The sequence below is a fragment of the Plectrocnemia conspersa genome, unplaced genomic scaffold, assembly GCF_051122295.1.
Source record: "Plectrocnemia conspersa isolate PC_06_02 unplaced genomic scaffold, ASM5112229v1 ptg000001l, whole genome shotgun sequence".
NCBI lineage: Eukaryota > Metazoa > Arthropoda > Insecta > Trichoptera > Polycentropodidae > Plectrocnemia > Plectrocnemia conspersa.
Window position 1 is genome coordinate 30,347,194 of NW_028277165.1, and position 25,021 is coordinate 30,372,214.

The 25,021-nt window shown below is 33.2% G+C and overlaps 3 protein-coding genes across 3 annotated transcripts; 2 read left to right on the forward strand and 1 right to left on the reverse strand.

Annotated features, from left to right (window-relative positions):
- Nucleotides 1-356: 356 nt before the first annotated feature.
- On the reverse strand, nucleotides 357-17,352 carry Bre1 (E3 ubiquitin-protein ligase Bre1). The gene is made up of 14 exons (XM_088189156.1): nucleotides 17,046-17,352; nucleotides 16,776-16,962; nucleotides 8,985-9,173; nucleotides 8,251-8,477; nucleotides 7,911-8,177; nucleotides 7,661-7,834; nucleotides 7,330-7,587; nucleotides 7,062-7,265; nucleotides 4,030-4,377; nucleotides 3,787-3,957; nucleotides 3,522-3,713; nucleotides 3,219-3,411; nucleotides 3,058-3,152; nucleotides 357-2,989 (listed from the first exon to the last, which is right to left on the reverse strand). Exons 1-14 carry the CDS (start codon nucleotides 17,199-17,201, stop codon nucleotides 2,705-2,707), a joined length of 2,946 nt encoding a protein of 981 aa, XP_088045282.1. The 5' UTR covers nucleotides 17,202-17,352; the 3' UTR covers nucleotides 357-2,704.
- Nucleotides 17,353-20,052: 2,700 nt separating this feature from the next.
- LOC148239563 (mitochondrial ribosome and complex I assembly factor AltMIEF1) lies at nucleotides 20,053-23,837 on the forward strand. The gene is made up of 3 exons (XM_088189651.1): nucleotides 20,053-20,131; nucleotides 23,457-23,623; nucleotides 23,696-23,837. The coding sequence occupies exons 2-3, from the start codon at nucleotides 23,462-23,464 to the stop codon at nucleotides 23,732-23,734; spliced, it is 201 nt and encodes a 66-aa protein (XP_088045777.1). The 5' UTR covers nucleotides 20,053-20,131; nucleotides 23,457-23,461; the 3' UTR covers nucleotides 23,735-23,837.
- LOC148239564 (mitochondrial translation release factor in rescue) lies at nucleotides 23,738-25,017 on the forward strand. The gene is made up of 2 exons (XM_088189533.1): nucleotides 23,738-23,945; nucleotides 24,704-25,017. The coding sequence occupies exons 1-2, from the start codon at nucleotides 23,738-23,740 to the stop codon at nucleotides 24,922-24,924; spliced, it is 429 nt and encodes a 142-aa protein (XP_088045659.1). The 3' UTR covers nucleotides 24,925-25,017.
- The last annotated feature ends 4 nt before the right edge of the window (nucleotides 25,018-25,021 follow it).

Sequence of the window (25,021 nt, forward strand, 5' to 3'; positions counted from 1 at the left end):
ACTGTAACCTGTCGGCATTATAAATTAATACGATAGATCCATACACCAAAGATTTGATTAATGTGTCCAATTATAACAACACACACATATGTATATTATTTAATATATATAAACATATATATACATACACACATTCACCTGTATAATTATTAGTCACTGTGCATGATGAAATACTGTAATAACTTAATAAATAACAACACTTAAACATAATTTAATATATTTTTTAAATACCGAAAAGTGACACAACAAAAATTTTTTGTCATTTCAATAGTTTGCAATGAAAATATATTGACATGACGTTATTCGAAAACCTTCGGAATAACCAAATACATTTTACAAAAAAAAAATACAGACACACAGAGACAGCCCTCTCTTTTATTCGATAAAAAGTCCATGATAGCGATAGTTACATACAATGCGAAACTTTTGCTAAACCCCTAACATTCTACTTCAGGAATTCATCAACAATAAATAGGTATAAAATACCTTCTATTTCAAATGAAAATATCATTATAAACGGAAAACATAGGGTTAGTACATACAAATTAATCTTCAAATTCCATTTACTATTCTCACTGCTTGAATTTTTAATAATAAATTATTTCAGAGCAATAGCAATCACTGATTTGTTTCGATCAGAAAAAAACAATATATTAGAAAAAATGTCTAATTTAAAATAAGTTATGAGCCGTCTCTAATCACGCATCACCCATTCATTACGTATTAAAAATTTGCAGAATTGATCCCACGTAATCGTTACAATGCACATTAAAATTACAAAGCTTTCACATTGATATAATACTGGCGAAAAACGAAATGTGCTTTTTTATTTATATAAAATAAACATGATCACAAAACCTTTGTATACATATACAATATAAATATTTCACTATCGATTTGTTTACGTCGAATTGGATCGCGAAAAATGAGAAAAAAAAACATTAACATTACACTAAATACTATTTACAATTAAAAGTTGATCAGCGCAACAATCGTCGAGTTACCATGTTCATCTTTCCATTACTTTGGCAAACGATTTTTCAATAAATATATGACTCTATATAAAATAACAATCACTTTTTTTAGTTTGAAAGAGTGCAATAGTTGCGCCAACATTAAAAATATTGAATCTATATAAAAAAAAAACGATCCACGTATTAGTAACATCTTAAACCGAACAAAAATATATATAATATGTATATACGTTTATAGGATCGAATCACCGCTCCTACGTTTCATATAAAGAAGACAGCTTATAAAATTCCTTTCATGGGAATGATGATTTAGTGTAGTGAAGGAATCTTTACAGTCATATAAAAAAATAAAATAGCAACTGTGCCATCATGGAAAACATGCTATGTTAACGAATACTAAAATGTTACCGTTGATTTATTTAATGTAATGTTAATACAGAGATGGGAAAACGGAACAATGCGAAAAAGAAATGTCTTAGTCTATCAGATTCTTACACAAGTATAAATGCCCCATATGAATTGATTCCTGCAGAGAGAGCTAAAGTATCAATAATTTGGATACAATAGATAAAAAGCTTCTTATAAATCAAGAGGTACAAATAAAGAAAGACATTATCGTATTTTTACCATTTTATATAGATTTTTTCAATTACTAAATAATAAATAAAAATAACACATAAAAAATCCATACATTTTGGTAGTATCTTTTAAACATTCCGTTTTAAACCTAGTAATTACATTTTATCGAGTTTTTCGAGTTCTTTAAAATCACATTAATAACTCAAAAAATATTGTTTGTGAGTCGACCATAAGATCAAGCTAAATTGTACAACGCATTGAAACACAAGACTAATTGATCGCTTAGTAAATAAGTATTAAGTTGACAAAAAAACAATAAGGTCCTTCTTTCTGTGGATCACTTTTTAATCGACCTACACCGAAAGATTTATAAGAAAATTTATTTTATACAAATAAAATCCTTCTATGAATCCACTATTTATACCTATAACAGGAACAAGTACATCATAAATTAGATGAAATCCTCGCAAGGAATACATAGTCGAGGAGATAATAATAAAAATAAAAACAGTTGTTCTAAAACCCAATGTGACTGAAGTCCATTCTGCAGCAACCGATTCATATATGTAAATATATAAAATAAACTCGTTATCCCTTGTCTTGACTCTAATCGTCGCAGCAAAACTCACAAAGATTTTGACTATCTAACGTGTACGCTAGTGTAAAAATATATCAATGAAAAAACAATCCGAATCGATTGGTCTTACATTATTCACGCATATTAAAAATACCTTATATCTCATCCTTTTGTAAAGAACGAAAAAAACTTAAATATTAGCGTCCCGCCAAAGAAGAAGTCCCCGACCTTTTCACAATTTTTATAAATGCTAGTAGAATGTTTCAAGCGATTATTTACAATACACAATTCTTTTTTTCCCCTAGAGCCAAGACAACCTTGACGTATCAAAATAAAAACATCTGAAAATGTATGCAGCTCAATTGTTAATATAACAATTTTACAAGCCAGGTATATAGCATTCGTTTAACGAGACACGTATATCCACATACGGATAACAAACTGAAGACAATCTTTCTTTCAATTCCCTGCCACGCATATTCACTATTAAACCAGACACACTCGTCGTCTTAACTCGCGCAGTTTCCTCAGTCTTAGCGATTCAATATTCATATCACGGAAATTAAAAGTCTGTTTACGTCGAGAGGTAAAGTCTGTGGTAATCATTGGCGCCGAATGCCGCATTGCACTTGGGACACTTGCGCTGCCGCGTTTCGTACCGCGTCTTGAGACAATCCCAGCAGAACACGTGGAAACACTTCGAAAGGACGGCGTCCTTCCTCTTCACTTTGCACGACGGACACGTGAGCGTCTCCTTGTACTCCCTTATCTCTTCTAGTAGCACCTCGTCCATGCTGCTACCGGCCATCTCCATCTTCTTCATCCTCTCGGCCTTTCGACGCAAAACAGCCAACTCCTCCTGCAGAAAACCCATTTTAACAATCGACACAATCAAACAGTTGACATAACATATAAATCAATACGCACGTGGAGCCTTTTAGTTTTATAGGCTTCCGCTTCTAGAGCGCTAGTCTTCTCAGCCACTACCTGTTGAGCCTCCTTCATTTGCGCATGATATTTCTCTGCAATGAATAATGTGTTATTTAGATCTCTAATATTTATAATGTAAATTAAGAATAAATCTATACCTAAATGTAATTTTAGATCGGCAGCAGACTGAGCTGATTCTATAGCCTTCCTTTTATGCATCTCCATTGCCTGTTGCCGTAATACTAGCTCCTTTTCGACGGCTGTTAGAGTGTTTTGTAATAACCTTTCTTTTTCTTCTAATCTTCGCGTCACTAAATTCATTGATTCAATTTGTTGATCTCGGGTAAGCACCTATACAAAAGAATAACATTAAAACAAAGGTAAAACTTGACATCCCTTTTCTTCTAGTAGTTATCCTTACGGAACCGTAGAATATATATCAAGATATAAGACAAACTCACCTGCTCTTGAAGTAATTGTTTTTCTTCTCTCAACAGCTTATGGAGCGAATTCGCTTTGATCCTCTCCGTCATTAATTTAAAATTAGCATCGTCCTTCTCTCGGAGCTGCTGGATTAACCTAGAATTTTGCTCTTGCATATCTTCAAACGCCTGACCGGTGACTTCCATTTCGTTGAGTAACGCCTCCTCTTCCTATAGATCGTTCATTGAATTTAATCTAATATTATATCATCATCGCAACATCGAAAAAATTAAATCTACTCACGTGAGAGCCAACAAACAGTCTGCTAAACGTACCCGCCGTCCAGGTACCGTCACCGGGCGGTTTCTGAGACGAAATTTGCTTTTGAAGCTCATACTTTTGCTCTTCCAATTGTTTTATCTTACGTATCGCATCTTCATCGGCCAGTTTCCTCTTCTCCTCGCGTTTACTCTCCTAAAATCATTTCCATGTTCGTTCAAAACTAGATTCTTTAGCCAAATAAATAATACATTTTCATCAAAATACCTGCGCTCTCTTCGCTTGTTGTCGATGATCGTCCAGTTCTTGTCTTGCTTTACGTTCCGCCGCCATCAATTGAACTTTATCCCTCTGCTCCTTGCCAACGCCTTTGTACATGTCTAATAAGAGCTTCAGTTCCTTTTGTTCGTTGACGGCTTTCTTTAGCTGAGCTTTTAAATCTTTGATTATTTCTGCTTCTTGAGATTTGCTAACCCTATTGTGATCCACCCTCTCTCGATCTTTCGGTTTGGAATTACCCTTGGCGTGCGGCGTGGCAGGTTTTGCGCTGTCATTTACTACTGCGTTGCTAGGATTTGTAATAATACCATCTTTGGAATCCACAGGTTCATCATTCTATAATTAAAAACGATTCTCATATTATTTATGCAATAGTATTATAATTAGCTAACTGAACTTCTTTAACAATAAAAAATTCTTCATTACTCCGTATAAGAAAACATATAATTAATCATATACCATAGGAAGAAGTAAGACTAAACAACACCACGCCATATCGCTTTTTTATTCCACTTTCGAACCTTTACTGGATCCATTGAGGATCCACTACAAATTAGGGGCTCGTCCGGTTAAGTGTCGAGAAAACGCGTCGGAATGGCACCGCCAAAAGCTGAGAAGTCTGTCGACAGAGAGGAGGTGAGGATGATGGAAATCGGAGGTTCCCTTAGCATGCTCCCATGTCTCAAGAGCAGTGACCACTAAGGAATCAAGCATTGGATTGCCAACTTCGACGCTAAGGCAGACCTGCTAAGCTTGAACGATAAGAAACGTGCCTTGCTCACTCCAGACCTCATCAGACGACGAGTTGGAGGAAAAGGTAGAGAGGTTGACGTCATGGGAAGCCATAAAAGAGGCACTCCTAGCTTCTTTTCCCGGACCAGCGGCATGGGCCGAAGCGCACGAGAAGATGCAACTGACTCGGCGACAACCAGGTGTCACTTCAAAAATATTGCAGGAAGATGGAAATAGTTGCAAAAGACATGAAATCGACGAAAAATCGGCGAGGTAAAACATTATAGGAGAGATCGCCATGCAGAGATGAACAAGACCATCATGTACGGAACAAACAACTGGGACAGCTTCTGGGAAAAACTGGTCATATACGCTGAGATCTCCGAAAAAAAAACCATGGTGCCTAACCATGATTTCGCGCCGTGTAGATGATACTTGTAATTCTTTACAACAGGGACCTACAGTAAGCGCTTTGCTCACAACTTTAGATGCCCATTAGCGCCTAAAGCCGAGTCTTCACTGCTTTGAGAAGTCACCAAATCGCCTCACCATGAGCTACAAGCACAGACGTCACCATCGACAGGCAGCCCTTAGAAGTGAATCTACACATGGTACCAGAAGGGACAATGGAACCGAACATACTCCTCGGCATGGACTTCCTGAACTCGACGGAATATCACATAAGTAGACGGAATTACGGTTTGTCCGATTAGTGATAAGTGTAAAAAAGTGATAGTGAATTAAGTGATGATTTCCTATGTAAACTTGACTTATTTGACTGGTATCAAAACAAGGTATCGTTTGTGAAAGCCATTCGGACTTCGCAAGCCCAATCGTACTTGTCGGCAAAAAGGATGGTAGCAAGCGCCTATGCTGCGACTACAGAAGGCTTAACAAAAAAAAATCATCAAGGAAAGATACCTCCTGCCGTTGATCAATCAACAGCCGGATTTTCTCCAAGGCGGTAGACTGTTCACCACTCTCGACCTAACAAATGGGTACTTCCACGTTCTGGTAGCACCAACGAGCCAGAAGTATACTGCCTTCGTAACGCCAAACGGATAGTACGAGTTTGTAATTCACCATTGGTATTCCAGAGATTCGTCAACCACATTTTCAGGAATCTGATCAAGGAAGGTCGCACGTTGAGATATATGGATGACATCCTCACTTCGAAAACCTAGAGAAGGTTCTCGAAGTGGCGCAAATCTGCAGATTGAATATCAGGTGGAAAAAGTGCCAGTTCCTAAAAAGAGGTGTCGAATTTTTAGGACACATTATTGAAAACGACACAATATCCCCATCCACAGAAAAGACTAAAGCTGTCGTAGACTTTCCAGCACCACAGAACACTCGAGACGTCCAGAGCTTCTTAGGTCTAACAGGATACTTCAGGAAATTCATCACACAATATGCCACTGTCGCCCGACCACTGAGCAACCTTCTAAAAAATGACACTATCTTTTCAATGGGCATCAAACAACATGCATCATTCGTCGCTCTCAAGAAGTCTCTTGTCTTCCCGACAACATTAAAAATTTTCAAATACGGTCTTGTAACAGAACTGCATACGGACGCTAGTAAATTTGGATACGTCACCGTACTACTCCAAAAAACAGCTGAAGATGGCCATATGCATCCTGTCAGTTACATGAGTCGGAAAACTACATCAGCCGAGAAGAACTACCATTCGTATGAGCTCGAAGTGCTAGCAATCGTCGAGGCGCTCAAGAAATACCGGGTCTATCTATTGGGTCAACCTGTCAAGATTGTCACTGACTGCGCAAGATTGTCACTGACGATGAAAAAAGAAACCTAGCAACGAGAGTGGCCAGATGGGCGTTGATGCTAGAAGAGTTTGAATACAAAATTGAGCATCGGCCTGGGAAAAACGCATATTGAAGGGAAAATGTTTTGACACCATTAATGACGTCCAAAAGGGTTTGAACGAGGCTTTAAAAGGCACTTCCAGAATATTTCAACAAAAGATGTTTCAAAAAGAGCTAGAGTTAAAAAAAATTTGGTGGTAAATGTCAGAACTTAGACTTGCAAAATGCATGCCACAACTAAAAGATGTTGACAAGAGATATGAAACTAGTCTTTGCGGAATTGGGACAAACAATGTAAAAATGCAGTAAAAAAGTTGATTCGTTTTGAACGATTTTTTGGAAAAAACCTGAGTGTGAGGCAGTTAATCAGAATGACAGATGGGCAAAGATGAGTATGACAAAGAAGAATTACATAAGTCATTAAAAACTTTAAGAACAAGATCTTCGAATATTCAATACCTCATGCGTATCATTCTCTTCCTTCTTCACATTCACCACTTCAGCAGGAGGCGTACTGGAAGGAGGAGTCTGCTGCGCGTTCTCCACCACCGGTCCGACGATATTAGAAATCTCCTTTTTCTCCTCTTTAATTGGACACGTAGTAGTCGATGGTGCAGTAGTACTAGAAGTTGTCCCGTTGACCTCTTCAGCGTCTTTCTTCAACTAAACGCAAATATTTACATTGAAAAATAAACCTCAACAAAGAGTAACAAAGCCACAATCTTACTTTAAGTATTTCTTGAGTCGCTTCCTTGTATTTCCGTTTGTATCGGTGCACTTCACCTTTCAGCTGGCTATTGTGGTTCTGCAGAGATGTGATAAGATGCCTCATTTCTTTGTTTATAGGTCCGGTTTGTTCATTTGCTGCCAGATTTTGCTCGAATTCTATGCGTAACATTTCGTATTCTTTCCTAAGCTGGCCTAGAACGTCTTCGAGTTGAATGAGCTCACCTCTCAGATTCTTCTGCCTGGTCAGCTCTTCACTCTGCGCACAAAAGAAAACATTCATAAGTAAAAGCGATATTAAACTACTTACTGCATATACGAAATTAACTCACCTCCATCATTTCTATTTGCCGCAAATGTTGATTTTTACTATTTTGCAATTGAGTTCTAGTTTCATCGAGGGCCGTTTTCATTTGCATGGATTCGTTATAAAGCACGGAAAATTGACTTTGAAGACATTTATATTCAGTCGTTTCTACGATTACAGATTCAGGAAGCTGACGTATCTGTAAATATAAATATTTATAAATTAGACCGCCCGTACAAATTTAAAGTGATATTTTGACAACGTGGTAGTCTCACATCCATCTTTAGTTTTTCGACTTCCTTCAGCGTTTCTCTATGCTGCTGGTGAAGTCGATCCAACTCAGACAATCGGTTATTAGCCAGCTCCCTCAATTCCTCGGCTTCCTTTTGTAGATCTTCCAACTGTCCGGCGTTAAACTGAACGCTACTGCTCGTGTTAGCGTTGGTGCTGCTGCCGGAAGCGTTTCCGACCAAGTGATAGCTCTTCAATTTTTCTATCGCCTCGGCTAGATGATTCTCGAGCTTGTCGTTCCGAGATCTGACCTGTTGAGGATTAACACGGAATTAAATCAGACTTGAACTTCAATTTCTTCAATCTCGATAAAGATATATGTACCTTCATGAGTTCATATTGAGTTTCATCTATTTGATTACGAAGCTCAGCATTTTCAGTGTCGCGTCCATTGAGCGAATCTTGAAGGGATGCTACTCGCAGCGACATGGTGTGATGACGCTCGTGCAAGCTGGTTCCTAAGGCTTGAAGCCTCCTGTTCTCAGCTTGCAGCTCGACGTTCATAGACCGCACGGTTTCGTCCAATGAAGGAGGAGGAACTTGAGTACCTTCTGTGAAAAATAACACGTTGAAAACAGTTGTAATGTCAGTACAAATAAATAAAGGAGTGCATTCTTCGGTACTATAATTATTAACGCAAATTCAGTCTAACTGTAAAGCGTGAGTTACCTGGATAAAATAAAATCATGGAATATAGTGAAGACATAGATTGAACAATTTTCAAGATAAAAAGGACATACAATGATAACGGTCTGTCTATCAGGAAATGGATTGCAGTATATTAGTATCACATTGTACAAATTATAGATGAATATAAAGATTTAAATAAAACCACTCAAGAGACAAAAATTATGCAATCGCTTAATCAGATTGTAAAAGATTAATAAGTTAATAATATTATGCGATCATATTGTATAACTCATAAATTGTTTAAATTAAATTAATAAAATACTTCAGCTTCTAAAATTAAAAATTATTACTAATTCATTATAAAATGTATGCTTATTTTAGAAACATGACTATCATTACCGTGTGTGTAGATAAAATAAATTGCTGACCTTCTTCAGTCTCCCCGCTGAGGGCTCTGGTTATTTTTTCGTTCCTTTGCTGCAACCGGTCAAACGCCTGCAATATTTTGGCAACGGCTCGTTTGCTGACTTGGACCCTGTGCGCAAGCTGCTCCTCCAATTCTTGCTTGTCCCACGTAGACAGCTGCATGAGGAAGGACGTGGTGGCCTCGTTTTCATCTTTAACAAAAATATGATTGGATCTTTATAGAAAACAATATTAAAACTTTGGAGAAAGTTGTACTCTTAAGATATATTTTTAATTTATTATTTTAGTTTTCATGTATATCGTCGATTTGCACTTTATATCTATACATATATAAAAAAACAATACCATAAAATTATTTATAATAAGAGCATTATTAAATTATAAACTATAACTATTGTTATTTTACACCATTTTATTTGATGTTTATGTAAATGTAATATTTTATTTGTATTAAATAAAATAGCCATTTATTATATTACTATATTTATCAACATTAGTAAAATTTAGATTCAAGTTTCTGACTCTTTTTGAAAGATTGATAGGAAAATCATTGGGGCCATTCATTCGCATTTGACAATTATTGTATGAAACAACATTAAAATTTACCAATATATTCTTTGTTTAATTTGTGAAATAAAAATATTTTCTAAAAAAATATGAATATTTTATATATATATATAATGTATTTATAACTAGATATAAGAACAACCATTATCATCTGAGCTTTAACATGCATAATATACGTGTAATGGATTCCTTTAAATTTACATTACTATAAAGCTATTGTCCTGTATACTTGTCAACCGATAGTCTATTTATAACAATGTCAAAAAAATCAACATAAAACCAATATAATAACAACCAATGTCAAGATTGATTTCAATATTTTGTTAAATACACACTTGAGATCTCTTTACCAGATACATCTGATTTAAATACGTGTTCAGATTTTTACAATGGGCAGAATCATTCAATAAATATACTCTTGCGAAATTGTGATAATTTTGATCCCATGGCATGTGCAGTTAATTCACAAAGAGCGATCATTATGCTTATGGAAGGAGACTACAAGACCTCATGCACCATTTTACGTTTGCAGGCTACTTTAAATGAGTCTGCTGGGTTAGAAAGTATTGCATACTATTGGATCGACCAATTTAAAAACGAAAAACTAGAGACAAATAAGGTGGACATCAGTTCCAGAAAAGTTCTTCATGTCTACTTCGGTATATGCAGTTTTTGTTTGTTGCTTTACTATCTTCAATCTCGAAACAATAAATTAATCAAAGGAGTAGCGGTGACTAGAAGATTTGTTCGATGTCATTCATTAGGAAGGTGTGATCATAATATTTTGAAATTGTGAAAGTATAATAAATGTGGATTATTTTTCAAAAATGATCTGTTTAGCAGACCCCCACAATATAATTTGATCAAGAAGCGACTATGAACACTAACGGTCCTTACTTCAGTATGATATAGCAAAATCACATACTTTCGCCTGATTTAATTAACTACCTATTCAGATAAACAAAAATAGTCCAGCTGGAAAAGTAGATAAACAGTATGAACTATAAACTTTAAGTAGACAATTTTTCATCGAGTTATATTTGAAATTGAGTGTCAGAATATTTGTGTGATTGAAGCGAAAAAAAATAATAATTCAACTTTAAAACAACATACATACAGTAACCCAATAACACGGTAAATTGGGAACGTTCTATTTGGATACTAGTTACATTATGTATGAGAGAGCCAAAGGGATGATATCTCACCACATGCGCCTAATTCGTATTGCAAAAAATTATATGAATATTTTTTAGTCCCCCCTCCCTCAAACTATATGCACGCACCCAAATAGCACATCCCCAATTTACCGTGTTTATGGAGGGTCTACTGTATATAGTTTCTTTTATACATTATAACAAAAAAAACGATTATTTAGAGCAGTTAAGATTTTTGATTGTACTAATACACTATTAACAAATTTGTAGTTGAGAAGAATATTAATTACAACTTTGTTTTGATTAAAAATTCGTTTTTCTTCAACTAGAATAATTACATACATAACAAACAGAAACAATTTTGTAATATATGTACTTATTAATAAAAATATTGGAATTCATATAATATATTACTTCCCAGGAATCTTTACCTAGATATTACAATAAAAAATATAATAAACCTTTTAAAAATTATTAACAAAATGTTTAAATACTTGGATGGTGATTTTAAATTTAAGCCAATGCTAATTTATCAAACAGGAAATCCTAAAGCATTGAAAATAAAGATAAAGAAATGCTTCCATTCATCTGGAAATCAAATACAAATTCCTAGACTTCTACATATTGGTTCAAACCTTATTTTTAAACAATAGTGTAACAAAAATAATTTACCATTACTCTTACGGTAATTCTGCAGACATACAAAATCTCTGCAGAATTAATGTTATTTATTCCACCCATTACTGCATGTGAAATACAGTGATAACTAATTTGAAGTGATATTATACGAGAAGAATAATGAACCAGGTTTTTAAAAATATAAAAATTATATTAAATGGAACACAATAAATAATATAAGGGACTCGTGGGTTAATAAATAAAGTGAACGAAAAGTTACTGGACAAAATATATACACAATAAGAATTTATTTTGTGAATTTTAACACTAGATTTACTGAATTCTAATTTGATTTGTATCAGACTTTTTCAGTGTTTTTACGACTTTAACAATCCAAATATATTAGTACCATTTTTATTTTCGAAAACTTCTTATTTTTGAAAATCTAGTCACTATATACCTATTTTTAATGACACCCGTCAAATTGACGGGTTTATACCCGTAAATCTAGTGTTAAAGAAATTCCCAAAGCCAAATTAGTTAATATATTTAATTTGAACGGCAATAACGAAGATATTAACGAGGTTATGGAATCTCACTCAAAACTGTTGTCAAATGAATACTCAATTGATGTACAAGATATATATGTATAAAATACAAAATGAAAGAGAAGACGCTGATAATGAATCCATTGTTAAGATTTTGACAGACAAGAATATGAATGAAGCTTTCACGCATCATGGAAGAATGTGATCCCATCGGAGAGCATATGTCTCAATAAGGGCAATATAAAAGATTGAAGAAAAGAAAAAGAATCAAACCACACAAGACGAGGTATGTACTAATATGCTCCATTGTAAAATAAATACGAATATGCTCCATTGTAACGTAAATACAATAATACCGATATTACCGAGAGAGAAAACAGTCAACACCGGTATTACGGGTATTGATTAGCAAAACCCAAGCATTCGAATTCCCAGACAATTATTGTTTTGATATTTCAAATTTTCTAATTATATCATTATCTTTTTTACTACAAACCTTTTTTGTTTGATTATGAATATATTTTTTTTGAAATTCCAACTAAATATCATTAAACATATAATCTCGCTTGTATAGTTATTTATTTCTACTTATGTTAAAAGTAATATAAACTAAATTTAAGTTATAAATCTTTATGTACAAATTATAGAATAAAAAATACATAAATACTTCATAATATTTTTATACTTTGATATCCTACACTGATAACACTACAATATTTTATTCTCTGGTTCTACGTTTAAGCAATATGGGCAACATCATTTACTTAGTTCTAAACTATGAGATATAATTTTTAACAAATAAAATGTAAGGATTTGAAAAAAATATATTAGGTGTAATGGACGAAAATGTTATGATTTAGACAAGGACCTGTTTGGTTGTCAGTTACTTTTCTTCCATTGAACTATCAAAACCAATTCAACAGATAGTCGACACAATCGGGTAGCGTGCAAAAACATTTTAAAATAATCGAGAAAATCCATAAACAAGGAATTTGGATACCGCATGACTTAAGCGACGAGAACAAGGCTGTGGTGTGCAATAACTTGCTCAAATTAAAAGAATCATTGTTTCTCAGAACTCTGGTGACGAGAAGTGGGTAATGTACTCGAACCAAACTCGAAAAAAACAATGGTTTACAAAAGGAGATGCTAAATCTAACACCGAAGCTGGGTCTCAATATACAGAAGAAAAGTAAGGCCTTGTTGTCGGTGTGGTGGGATTTTAAAGGGATCATCCATTACGTAGTGCTCCCATATGGACAAACCAAAAACCGCTGAGGTATTCAAGCGAATAAATTTGGATAAATTATCGATTGGCAGTGATTAATTACAAGACCAATATCTGCACGACCAAAGAATATGCAATGAGAGAATATCACAAGCCCGTCGATTTATTTATATTGCCTTTTACTAACTATACTTATTTGCAAGGAATAAAAAGACTTGGCTAACAACAAAATTACCAATTTGGCTTGATTATTTTATTGTCAAGATATATTTAAACTTAATATTGCGACAAATTTTATCAGAAATAATCGAAAGGTTATTTTAGATAAATACATTTCAAATGGATGAATTGTTTTAATGAATCAGTTGTTAATTATATAACATATGCTACAATTTTCGACGTAATCCGATTTGACTGATTCTACTACATCTGCACATGGGAGATATCAAATATTGACTTCAATGGATTACTATTTATATAATGATTTTACATGTTGAACAACACGCCATAAGCAAGGAGTGTTCCATATGGAGTGTTGTCAGTACCCAAATTATCATAAGTATAACTTTTTATTAATTGGTAATAAATAAAGACCGAAAAATAGTCTGAGTTTCACCATGTTTATTGATTAGCAAAACCTAAACATTCGAATTCCTCGGCAATTATTGTTTCGATGTATCAAATAAAAATATTAGGTAGAGATTATTTTCTGACCAAAAAAAGTTAAAAACCAATTAGTCATGAAAGTGAAGATTTATATTCAATAATGTATTTATTTGGAATGAATTGCCTTATGATATGGAAATAAAAATCGCAGTCTTGCAGACTTAAATTTATTTTATACTATCCTCCAGCAGATAATTTATTTAGTGGAAGCCTAAAAAGATATATATATATATACATTTACTTCTTCTTTGCACAGCATTTCAAAGACTAGATAATCAACAAGGATACACAGTTTAACCGGTAGCTCCACATTTAAGATATTTACGATCTATTTCAAATGAATTGGATCTAAGAGGTCTTGCGTTTGAAAAAAATATATCTAATTTGGAATGTTCAGAGTTAATACATCCAACGAATCTCATCATCATTGCTCGTAGTGTAAATGTATTATTTTTCTATCTGAATCAGTCGAATTGGGGACAAGAAGCCTAGAGATAAAGAAGGTCATGGGTGTTCCTATTCAGTCGATAGTGATCTACATGAAGGTGTTAGTTGAATCTGAACTATATGCAATCCAAGAGCCTGAATAAAAATTAGGCGGTAGTAAGTAATCCAATAGTGTTGGACCACTTGAAAAAAAGCTTAATAAATGGGTGCCACACTAATTTATTGAAAACCAAAAAAATGCCATTACGACGTTTATTTTGCACAAATGAAATTTCTATTTTTCGGTTGTATTGTAACGTACGACAAAAAGTAGATGGTTTACGAGAGGTGAGGAAAGTTCAGCATTGCCAAAGCAATGCAAACCCGTATAAGATGTTGCGATTAACAAAATCGTCAATACAAGCAGTTTCAGTCATTATATTAGGGATGAGTTAAGGTTCCCAATTTTATTACTCTGCAGTTGGTGGTATTTACTGAAATACTGCAACTGGCAATATAGTTACATTTAGAAGTCTATAGCAGTATTGTCACAAAAAAATCTACAATTGTCTTGTTAGATTGGAATAATAAGTGAAAATTTAGAGGTAAATCATAAATAGAAAAAAGTGGCTTTTATATAATATACTTTTTGTATCGTTTCATTAAATTATAGATTGATATCTTGTGCATGACTAATTTATATGTAAACTTCAATGCTAGGCCATAAATAAAAAATCATCATAGCTAATGTTATTATTGTTTTATTGCGTGTTCCCATTTGAGGGTCATGGTTGATGCCTTGTGAAATATCTGATACATATTATGATAAATTTCATTTCATATTATTTTGTAGATATAGATACAAGAAAATTTTATTCGCTTGCTGAATTGGAAGAAATAGTTAATGATCCAAATTTTATGGATAACAATGATTCAGATGCTGAGATAGACATTGTTGAACTTCCACCCGATACTGTCGATATTCTATTAGATATCGAAGACAGCGATGATAATGTTTTAGAATATCTTATCCAAAAAATGTTCTGGCTAAAGACCAGAACCAGAAAATCTCCTGTGGAAGTATTTGAGACATTATTTGACGAAAATAATGGAATATATAGAGACAAAGTATTTTGTATGCTTCACAATATAACCGTCATGGTTTCAATTTTTCGCAAGACTGTCTAAAAGAAGTTTTTAGGGTTTTCTTGCTAACTGGATATCATTCTCTGCCCCAGTGTGAGGACGGGGATATATCAATTCAATGTGTAAGGAAATGTTTATCACTAAACTGTTATGTGGAATTAGGCTATAGACAATCTAGACAATTTTTTTAAATTGGTCTTTACTATGATAGATAAGATTATTATTTACAAAAATATTAGTATCAATGAACAAATGATTCAGTATTACGGCCATCATTATCTCAAACACTATAAAAGGAAAACCAATACGTTTTGAATTTGAGCAATGGGCAATATGTTATGGCGAAACTGGATATTGCTACAATGCTTAATTATGTAAAGATTACCAAGGATTAGGCACATCAATCATAATGAGAAATATTTCTAAAATCCAACCATTCTTTCAATTCAATAAATATTTTACAAGTTTTGAGTTGACAAAGTGTGATATAACCGAATGAATAATTGTCCAATAAAAGATGACAAAGATAATGAAAAAATTAATTCATGGTGAATTTGACTATAGGGTTGATGTTAGAAGACAATAATTGTGTCAAAATGTTATCGACTCATGAAGGTATACTTCAAAAACTATATAAATAAATATATGGAAGGTGTGGATAAACTAGATTGGAGCATAAATATAGGGAAAAAATAGATGGAGAAAAGATGGTATTTTCGGATTTTTACAAATGTTAGTTAATTACATATGTCCTATATTGTCTTTCTAACGAAACAATGCCCCTGCTTGAATTTAGCAGTTTTGTGAGAACATATTTATGATTATCATCAATATCTGATGGGGAAAATGCAGGAAGACCTTCACACCTTTATAATTGTCCTAAAGAAGTTATCCCAATGAACATTACATAGATGGTAAACAAAGAAGATTTGCTGTGTGCAAAAACAATGGTCAGTGTAATCTAGGATTGCATGGTGATTGTATGAAAGAATGGCATAAATAAATTTACTGTAAAATGTATTTTTATTTTACATACTATAAGCCACGATCCCCAATCGGGAATATTTATAAAAATCTATTTTTTAAAGCAGCCAACTTATTTTTTCGTTAATATATTTTACCAAACCTATTTTTTAGAAAAAATCTGGAAGGTAGTATGTTAAAAAAAATTTTCAGACTAATTGATAATTTTAGCCCTTACGCGTCTTATCAGAAATAAATACCAAATTGGTTTCATAAAAAATTCATTTTCCAAAGTTACCATGTTTAAATGCTCTTAAATTAAATATTATATTTTATGTTTATTTACAATAAAAAAAAAATTTTCTTTACTGATTTTTGACTGAAAAGATGAAAAACATATGCAAATGGTTTGCCGACTTGTTACAGAAAGTAAAAAGGTAAACTATGGTATACTGTAGTTGTAAATGGGACTTTTACTCTTATTCTCCGACTCGTCGGCTGTCTCCGCGTCGAACCTCTGCAGCAGCACCCTGATGTCTTCGTTGAGCTGGTTCCAGTAGCGGTTGACGACGCACAGGACGGCGTCGTCCTGCGTCTGTCGCTTCTCCAGCTGCTCGATCCGCTGGCGCAGCTCCGCCTCGCAGCGATGCCTCTGTTCGATGCGCTGTAGACGAGAACAGAAGTGAGGTTATGTGTTGGGAGGCGTCAGAAGGACGCGGGGCGAGGGGTGAGGGGCGGCGTCGATACCTGGGCGAGCTTCTTGTTCTGGAACTGCAGCACCTTGATGTCCATCTCCTCGAGGGTGGAGACGGGGCCGATGAGGTGCGGCTCGAAGTGCACCTTCTTGATGGGGGGCGGCGCGCCCGCTCCCGCCCCCGCGTCGTCGGCGCCGCGCTTCGCCATGGCGTCGGCTCGGACTCGGGCGAGGGTTGGGGCTCCTGAGAGGCCCCCGACCCGTGGAGCGCGTCTCGGCGGCGGTCGAGGACGAGGGACGCCCCGGACGATCGATACGAGAGCCGCTTTTGGCCGACGATCCGACACCCGACCAGATACTATCCCCTCCCTCTTCCCTCCTCTCCCTTCCCCTTCCCTTACATTCGCCGCGCTGGGGCCGAATGCGCAAATTATACCCCCCGTGGGGCTCCGCCCCTTTTTACATTTATTTGCGTTTCGAAAAAAACATCGAAAACTCTATGGCCGGAAAGCGGCTCGTTAAGGCCGCGGCAAAATCAACACGAGCCGGCAAATGGCGGCCGTTTTAATTGCAACATCTTTGGAATCGTTTGCTACTTCAGAGATATTTATCATATATTCAATTATGAAAAGAACATTTTTATATTATTATTTATTTATTATTATTATAAAATCAATTAACCTTTTTTACGCTACAGATCAATGTAAAAAAAAATTCGGCACACTACGTAATTTTAGCGCCCGCCCTCCAGAGGGCGACGGTACATCTAACAACTGATTGATTCATATTGAATACTCTCTTGCGATTAAGTTTATTTATTTAATCATACGAATGCGCTACACGTGTAAATAATGATAAAAAATGATGATTCCTTGCGATCCGGGAGTTTTTTTAAGTTAGGTTTTATTTATTAAAATAAAAACCAATAAATTAAACTTAACTCTGATATTTTAAAGTATTTACATGTTATCCAGAGATGGCTTTATATTTTCTACAAATATTTTTTAAACATGTCCCCTCTAAATCTCATAAAACGCTCATAAAATGGTTGACGTCAGTAGACGTTCATAGCACTGGTGGAATATTTTATTTTGACGTCAACTGACGTCCGTAGCATCGACAAGTTTTATAACTATTTATCTACATATTTAAGATGAATACTATTTTATAATATAAACTTTAACTTACAGTTTAGAACGTTGCGAATCAGCTTATTCTATATAGATCTATGGGGGCCAATTTACATTTTGATTTATTATGGCCAAAACTGGTCGGCACTTGAGTAGCACTGGCGTGACATTGATTCTCTACACTGGCAATCTTCCGGACGTTCGGACGTATCGTCTCGCGTCTGCCCTTTTGCAATGTAAACAGCTCATAGCATCAATAAAATACTACTGCAGCGGCCCAATCTGTGTCTAATTGCCACCCGTTACTATCACCGTCCATAAAGATCCATTTTTCTACAATATATAACAAACCGAGAACTCTCATACGATTTGCTGAAAACATTCCAAACTCACAATAACTAGTAAACTTGGTATATTCCTAACATTTCTTTTTTTCACTAGTAAAGATATAACTTCACCAAAAAATATACATTCACTATAGTATTTATACATAGCACGTAAATAAGAAATACTAATTATGTAAATGCATGTATGGAAAAGTTATAATCATATAATTTTATTAGCACATGACAGATATATTTAATTTTTCCTCGTAAAAATATACGTATATCTACTGATGAAAATATATTCCAAAACGATTTCATCGAAATGACATTTAACAATATTCAAGGAAGGGGACAAAAGTTGGCTAGTCAGTGGTCGATCTTTTTAATATATCGATTTCATTAAAATTAATCATTTTTCATATCAAAGCAATAAAAAAAATGCATTATATTATTTCTATTTTATGCTAATTCAAGAAGGTGAAAGCCAGGAAGTCATGCTGTTGAAAGATTAAGACTAAAGAGAAGAGAACACCGACGGTGATTCTACATAAATGAAGTTCGCTATTAAACAAATAAACTTCATATATACCAGTCATTGATTGACTAGGTACACTGCTCCATATTTTTTTAGTTTATTTAAATCGAGCATCATCGACCGTTCGCTGGTTAGGTTAGGTTCATTATCTCATTTCATATTAGCCGAACATTCACCGATTACAGTTGTATTTTTCTTCCAACTTCCTTCCTGGAGTCTTCCAACTCTGATAAAGGTGGAGACACTCTCTTCTTGGTAGAGGTTGTAGATCTGCCGATTGTTTCATATACGTGTACCTTGTTTTTGTTTCATTGATCTTCAACCCCATTTGAAGATTCAACCCACTGATGATTCAATGACGTTAATGGCTTCTATTAGTTTCTGTTTTAATCTCGTCACTGTATTTATGTCATCAGCGCAGGCAAAGATTTGTACCGATTTATTATACACACTTTTTAGTTTTAATATTACCTTTTCTAGGGCAATGTTGAACAGATTGCACGCTAGAGCATTGCTCTGTCGTAGGCTGTTGAGTGTTCGCAAAAGTTTTAATAGATCATGTTGTACTTTAACTTGGCATTCGACTTTCCTCATTCTAAGTTTCACCAAGAAGATTTTTTTGTACACCCTACCGTGTACTCTTTAGATTATTTTACGCGTAAAAAATCGCGACGAAAAAACTACAAATTCTTAAATGCCCACAATCGCAAAAAAGTTTTTTGAGAAAAAATGTATTATTGTTACGTATGTGAATATATAGAATTATTTAAGTATAAAAAGCATAATGTTTTTGCGATTAATATTACTGGGTAAAATGTTGATTTTAATGAATTATTTTATAATTTATATAATTGCGCATTTGATAATTTATTTAATTGAAAATATCAAAAAACATACCTTTATTTTGATATTAGTTAAATTTATATTTTACGTAAGTACAATTTTCTGGAACTTATTTATTTATTTATTTAATATTTTGCATTTATTATTTTTTAATTCAAGCACATAATTAAAATTGGCATGCTCGTTACTTTGAGTTTTGAACCGAAGTAACGAGAGCAGTAACCTTAATGTCTAGTTTACGTCCCTACTGCGCGGAACGGAGCAGCTATTGGGTTTTCGAAATCTTTATTTTCAGCTTGTCGAAGGTTTGTACTATTGTTTTAAATTTTCGCTCGTTAACATAACAGTTATGTTTCATTAGAAGCCATAAAATGCATATAATAATCAACTTTTTGTGAATACATATAATCAATAGTTTCGAAAGAATATATTTTTCGTAAAAATCGATTGAGCCACGTTAAATCGTATAACAAACAATTCACCTTTCATTGAGTGAATTTTTTTGCCGTTGCGTTTTTACCGAAAATCCTCGATATATTAGGACTAAAAGCAGACCACGTGACCCGGCGTACGTGACATTTGTGTCTTCAAAAAATGACGTCGCGCATAGGTTAAGGTAAACTTGTTTTTGTTATTCGTTTTCACTTAATGGATTATTAGAAGCGTCATTTGCAGTTAAATTACGTACATTTGGAAATTTCGTCACTTGATTGATTTTTAACAAGCTTTCAAAAGCGGTACTATGTAATTCTTATTGACATCTGATTTATTTTATAACATACCTAATAACATATAACGTGCTTATAAATAAGGTGATTAGACTGAAAATATCTTATATAATATTATAAATAAATTTTTGTTTATGGAGTATGTACATTCAAAATAAAATTACAAGAACTAAAAAACATCAGGATTATTTTTTTGTATTATAAATATCCGACATTGACAAGTTTACAACAATTAGCTATCATATGAAAATAATCAGTGTACTTACATTACAATCAAAATTTCCTGCTTTTTATCTCTTTGTCATTCATTTATCATTTATTTTTATTAATGTTTGTTTAAAATTATTTTTTCTTTATCTAAAATCATGAATTATTACCCCATTAGAAAGTCGAATTAAAATCCCATCTGCACAGTATATTGAAAATAATTTCTCACAATCTATTTCTAAATGTTGTTCAAATGAAGTAAATAAACTCAATACAGTTAAAAAATAAAAGTATTTTATATTAGGTGTTGTTTTAAATTTTACCGACTCTGACTTCGATTTTATCCCTTTTAATAAGGTTATTTTTACCAACATAAAAATAATGTCAACAATTTTCAAATTATCAAAAAAATTAATAGTTTTTAAAATATCATTAATTCACCATTTGTGACTTATTATAATGATAGACAGTTGAAATCCGAAACCGACGAAAACCAAGGTAATTATTTGTAGTATGTATTAACACTCGCAATCAATAAAAAAAAACACCAACACTGGCAAGCTAACGCCGACGAAAACTGATATTTGTCTCGGAAAAAATCTACTAAAACCGAGGTACCACTGTATGTATATAAAAAATTGTAAATATTTTATTTTACATAATAAACATTAAGTAAAATAAAATATTTAGAATATGTAGAAAGATAAATAATACGATACATTGAAATTGATAAAAATCACAAATTTAATAATTATACTCGCAAGGGAAAAATCTTGTTTCATTGGTTTTATGTTGCCAGGTTGACTAAATCTAATCTTAAATCTTATCCATCCGTGATTTAAACTAAATTAGATCTTAGAAAAACAATTATTTTTAATAACTCAGCATTTATGGAAGTTGTTAACTCAGATTTAATTATTTTAACTGTAGAAAATAATCGCTTTTTAATGCACATGTTATAGAAAATTATAAAAAGAAGTCGGAGTCGGTTGATTTTCTATAAATCTGACTCCACCTAAAATACCATGACTCCATAACCCTGGTTTATATATTCAAATTAACGCAAAAGTTATTAATAAAATCATTAACGAGGCCCTGACCTTGACCACGAAAATTTTCGAGCTTTTATCCATCTTTGGTGATTTTTTTCTTGATTTCAGCTGCAATACTAACTTGTTTTTTTTTGTCGTATTTATTAATGTCTATGAAACATTCGCTTACTATTTATTTTGCATTAAAATGTTTCACATAATGTATAATTTCGGATAATTCATCTTTATGTAAAATATCTGGAGTACTATCAATAATTATACTATAGTATTTCGCCAGTTGAATTTTTTTGATTATTTAATTGCGTACTTTTCTAGCTAATAAATTTATAAATTAATTTTGAGGAGTTGTTATGGTGTTTAATATGTGAACCGAACATATTTTTAAGGTCATGTCAAACTCGCTCGTAAATTTTATAAGATTACAAATATTCCACAATTATCTATTTTATATCACAAGCCAAATATTTTTTGCACAAAATAAAATAATTTTTAAATTTCGCTTCATTATTTATAGCGTTTTGCATAAACATCGTCATCTATTAAACTACCTTTTTCTTACATTTTCCACGATCTAATGAATTTTCATAAAGACTGACAATGTGATTTAATTTTTTCCAGGCTTTATATCATTTTAAACTACTAAATAATTGTTTGTGTAATGATGTAAATATAAGTTTTGTTCATCATTGGGTCATTTTCTCAGAAGTCATAAAATTAAACCATGTATGACATTGCCTCAAACAATAGACGTAATTGAAACATATACCTATACATATTTTAATATTTCATCCTAAATTTGTGCATTCGTTTTATTAAAAAAAAAATGTCCGGAAGATCTGTATAATATATATATTTTATTGCTTTTATGTATACCAATACAGATGTAATTCAGGAGTCAGATTTGCATGTGGAAATTCCAGGTTGATAAGGCAGTCAAGTCCTAAAAGAGCTGATCTTTTTGCCTTTCGAAATGTACAATTCTCTCCCTCTGGTTAAGTGAGCTGGTGTCAACCCCTTTATATTTTCTCTCATAAAAACTTTGATGAGTGTGAAAAAAATCATATTTTGTCAAACTCAGTTTCTCTCTACTATATGCTCATTTAATGAAGCATAAGGATTTCTTCCGGGTGGCCCTCTATGAACAAAACTATTGTGGTTGCTTCCCAGTGGTCATAATAGATCAATTATTTAAAAAAAACAACTTGCTTCGATAGTAATGCAATATTATGGTTAATATTGTTTTTAGTTTTTAGAAGTCTTATGTTGTGGTCATTGCTTATGTCTAATTCTTATATGTTCTTATTTAACGATATCTCTTGTGGGTTTGTATATAAAGCGCCTCTGTTTAAAAGATTTAAATGGAGAAATGTGTAGGATCTCATATTTATTTATTTGTTGTAAATATGCATCGGTTTAAAGTTTTTCATAGAAAGTCATATACAATGCTATTGAATCTTCATTGACTTTATTTCATATTTATTATGAAGTAAATATTATCTTTTCATGGTGTCTTTCAATCTTTTTCGTCATAAAATTGTATATAATAAATATTTTTTAACTGAACTTTTATCATTGATTTTTTATAACATCTTTCATGCGTCAAATTTAAGAAACTAATTCTACTTAAATTTATTGTATTTTAGTAATTATGCCTTCGAGACGCGATATTCTTGGATTGTACAAACAATTATTGAGATACGGACAGCAGCTGCAAAACACGGACAAGACATACTTTCAGCAAAGGATCATCAAAGAATTTAAGACTAATAAGGAACTATCGGAAGGCAAGGACATCAAATTCAGCTTTGAGGTAAATACTTTTATATAAATGTAAACAATTTAATTTATATGACTATTTATTGAATTGATTTTTAATTTACAGAAAGGACAACAGCTGCTTAAAAGAGGATTAGTTTTATAAGCAATGAACGTGATGCTGTTTCACCGTTTTATAATAAAATACTCCAATTCATTTTCACTTGTAAAAAGATACAAACATACCATTGACTATTCTTTATTGCCGACTTTCAAAGAATGCGATTTGGAAGAGAAGTTCGTTAGGGGCAGTGGACCTGGAGGATCCGCAGTTAATAAAAATTCCAATTGCGTAGTACTTTCGCATAAACCAACAGGTACATTCATATAAATTATAAATACATTAATGATCTTAGCGTAATATGCTGAAGTTTTCTCATTTTTGGGAGTAGAATTAGATTTATTGTATGATAAGAATCGTTAAGTGTTTAAACAGGTGGAGATTTGGCAACACTAAACTTTTTGTTCCGCATTATCAATGCAAAGGCACTGAACGGCCGTTGATGTTCCATTTGTGGATACTAATCTCTGAATCAAGTCCGCAAGTCGTACAGACTAGTAGCATTTTGGTTTATAACACTTTTAACGTGTATGCGCGATAAGTGTTTTCTACCTAGCGAAGTAGTTTTCACAGTAGTATTTCGCATTTTTTTTTAAATAATTTGCGAACCAACATTTTTTATTACCATAATTTATATCATGTCTGACAGTTATGCGAGTGAGGCATAACTAGGAAATAATGTATACTAAAAGATAAAGAATTCCTTAAAAATAAAAGTATGTAAAAAAACGTGATTTTAATTCGAATGACGCATATGTGAGTCAATGGTTCTTAACGCTAATTTTTTTATAAAAGTTATTTAGATATTTTTAATCGTAATAACAAATGTGGTAAAAAACATGACTAATTATTTACCTACTCTCCGTTGTTTTTTCAATAGAAATGATACTTAATCCTTTCAGCAGTATCGCCGTACATGTACGATAGTCGATCTTTCAGTTTTTGGTGCCCCAGATAGTTATCTATTCTTCTCAAAATTACTATGTTTTAATTAATATTTTTTTTCTCTTTCAGGTATTGTCATCAAATGTCATTCAAGTCGCTCTCTCGACGATAATAGAAAAGAAGCCAGACAAATTCTGATATCGAAACTGGACGTCATTCAAAACGGCGAAAGAAGCATTAGCTCTCAAAGAAATCAGATATTAGAAATTAAAAGCAAAAAAACACACTGGAAGCAAAGGAAAAAGATATCAATCAAAAACGCATGGAAAGATAGGGAAGGTATTGATTGAATTTTTCCAATTCCTTAATTGTTTATTGATCTTTTTTATACTTATTATATACTTTAGTTTTGAAATGAAATAATAAAAGATAAATAACAACTCTTCG

Bases quoted from the DNA above. Each gene is read 5' to 3' on its own strand.
- Bre1 (XM_088189156.1), bottom strand. From the start codon at position 17,201: ATGGCGAAGCGCGGCGCCGACGACGCGGGGGCGGGAGCGGGCGCGCCG. The intron at 16,963-17,045 runs GTATCGACGCCG...TCTCGTCTACAG, and splicing joins AGAACAAGAAGCTCGCCCAG to CGCATCGAACAGAGGCATCG. The intron at 4,378-7,061 runs GTATTGAATATT...TTTTAATTATAG, and splicing joins AAGAGAATGATACGCATGAG to AATGATGAACCTGTGGATTC.
- LOC148239563 (XM_088189651.1), top strand. From the start codon at position 23,462: ATGCCTTCGAGACGCGATATTCTTGGATTGTACAAACAATTATTGAGA. The intron at 23,624-23,695 runs GTAAATACTTTT...TTTAATTTACAG, and splicing joins ACATCAAATTCAGCTTTGAG to AAAGGACAACAGCTGCTTAA.
- LOC148239564 (XM_088189533.1), top strand. From the start codon at position 23,738: ATGAACGTGATGCTGTTTCACCGTTTTATAATAAAATACTCCAATTCA. The intron at 23,946-24,703 runs GTACATTCATAT...TTTCTCTTTCAG, and splicing joins ACTTTCGCATAAACCAACAG to GTATTGTCATCAAATGTCAT.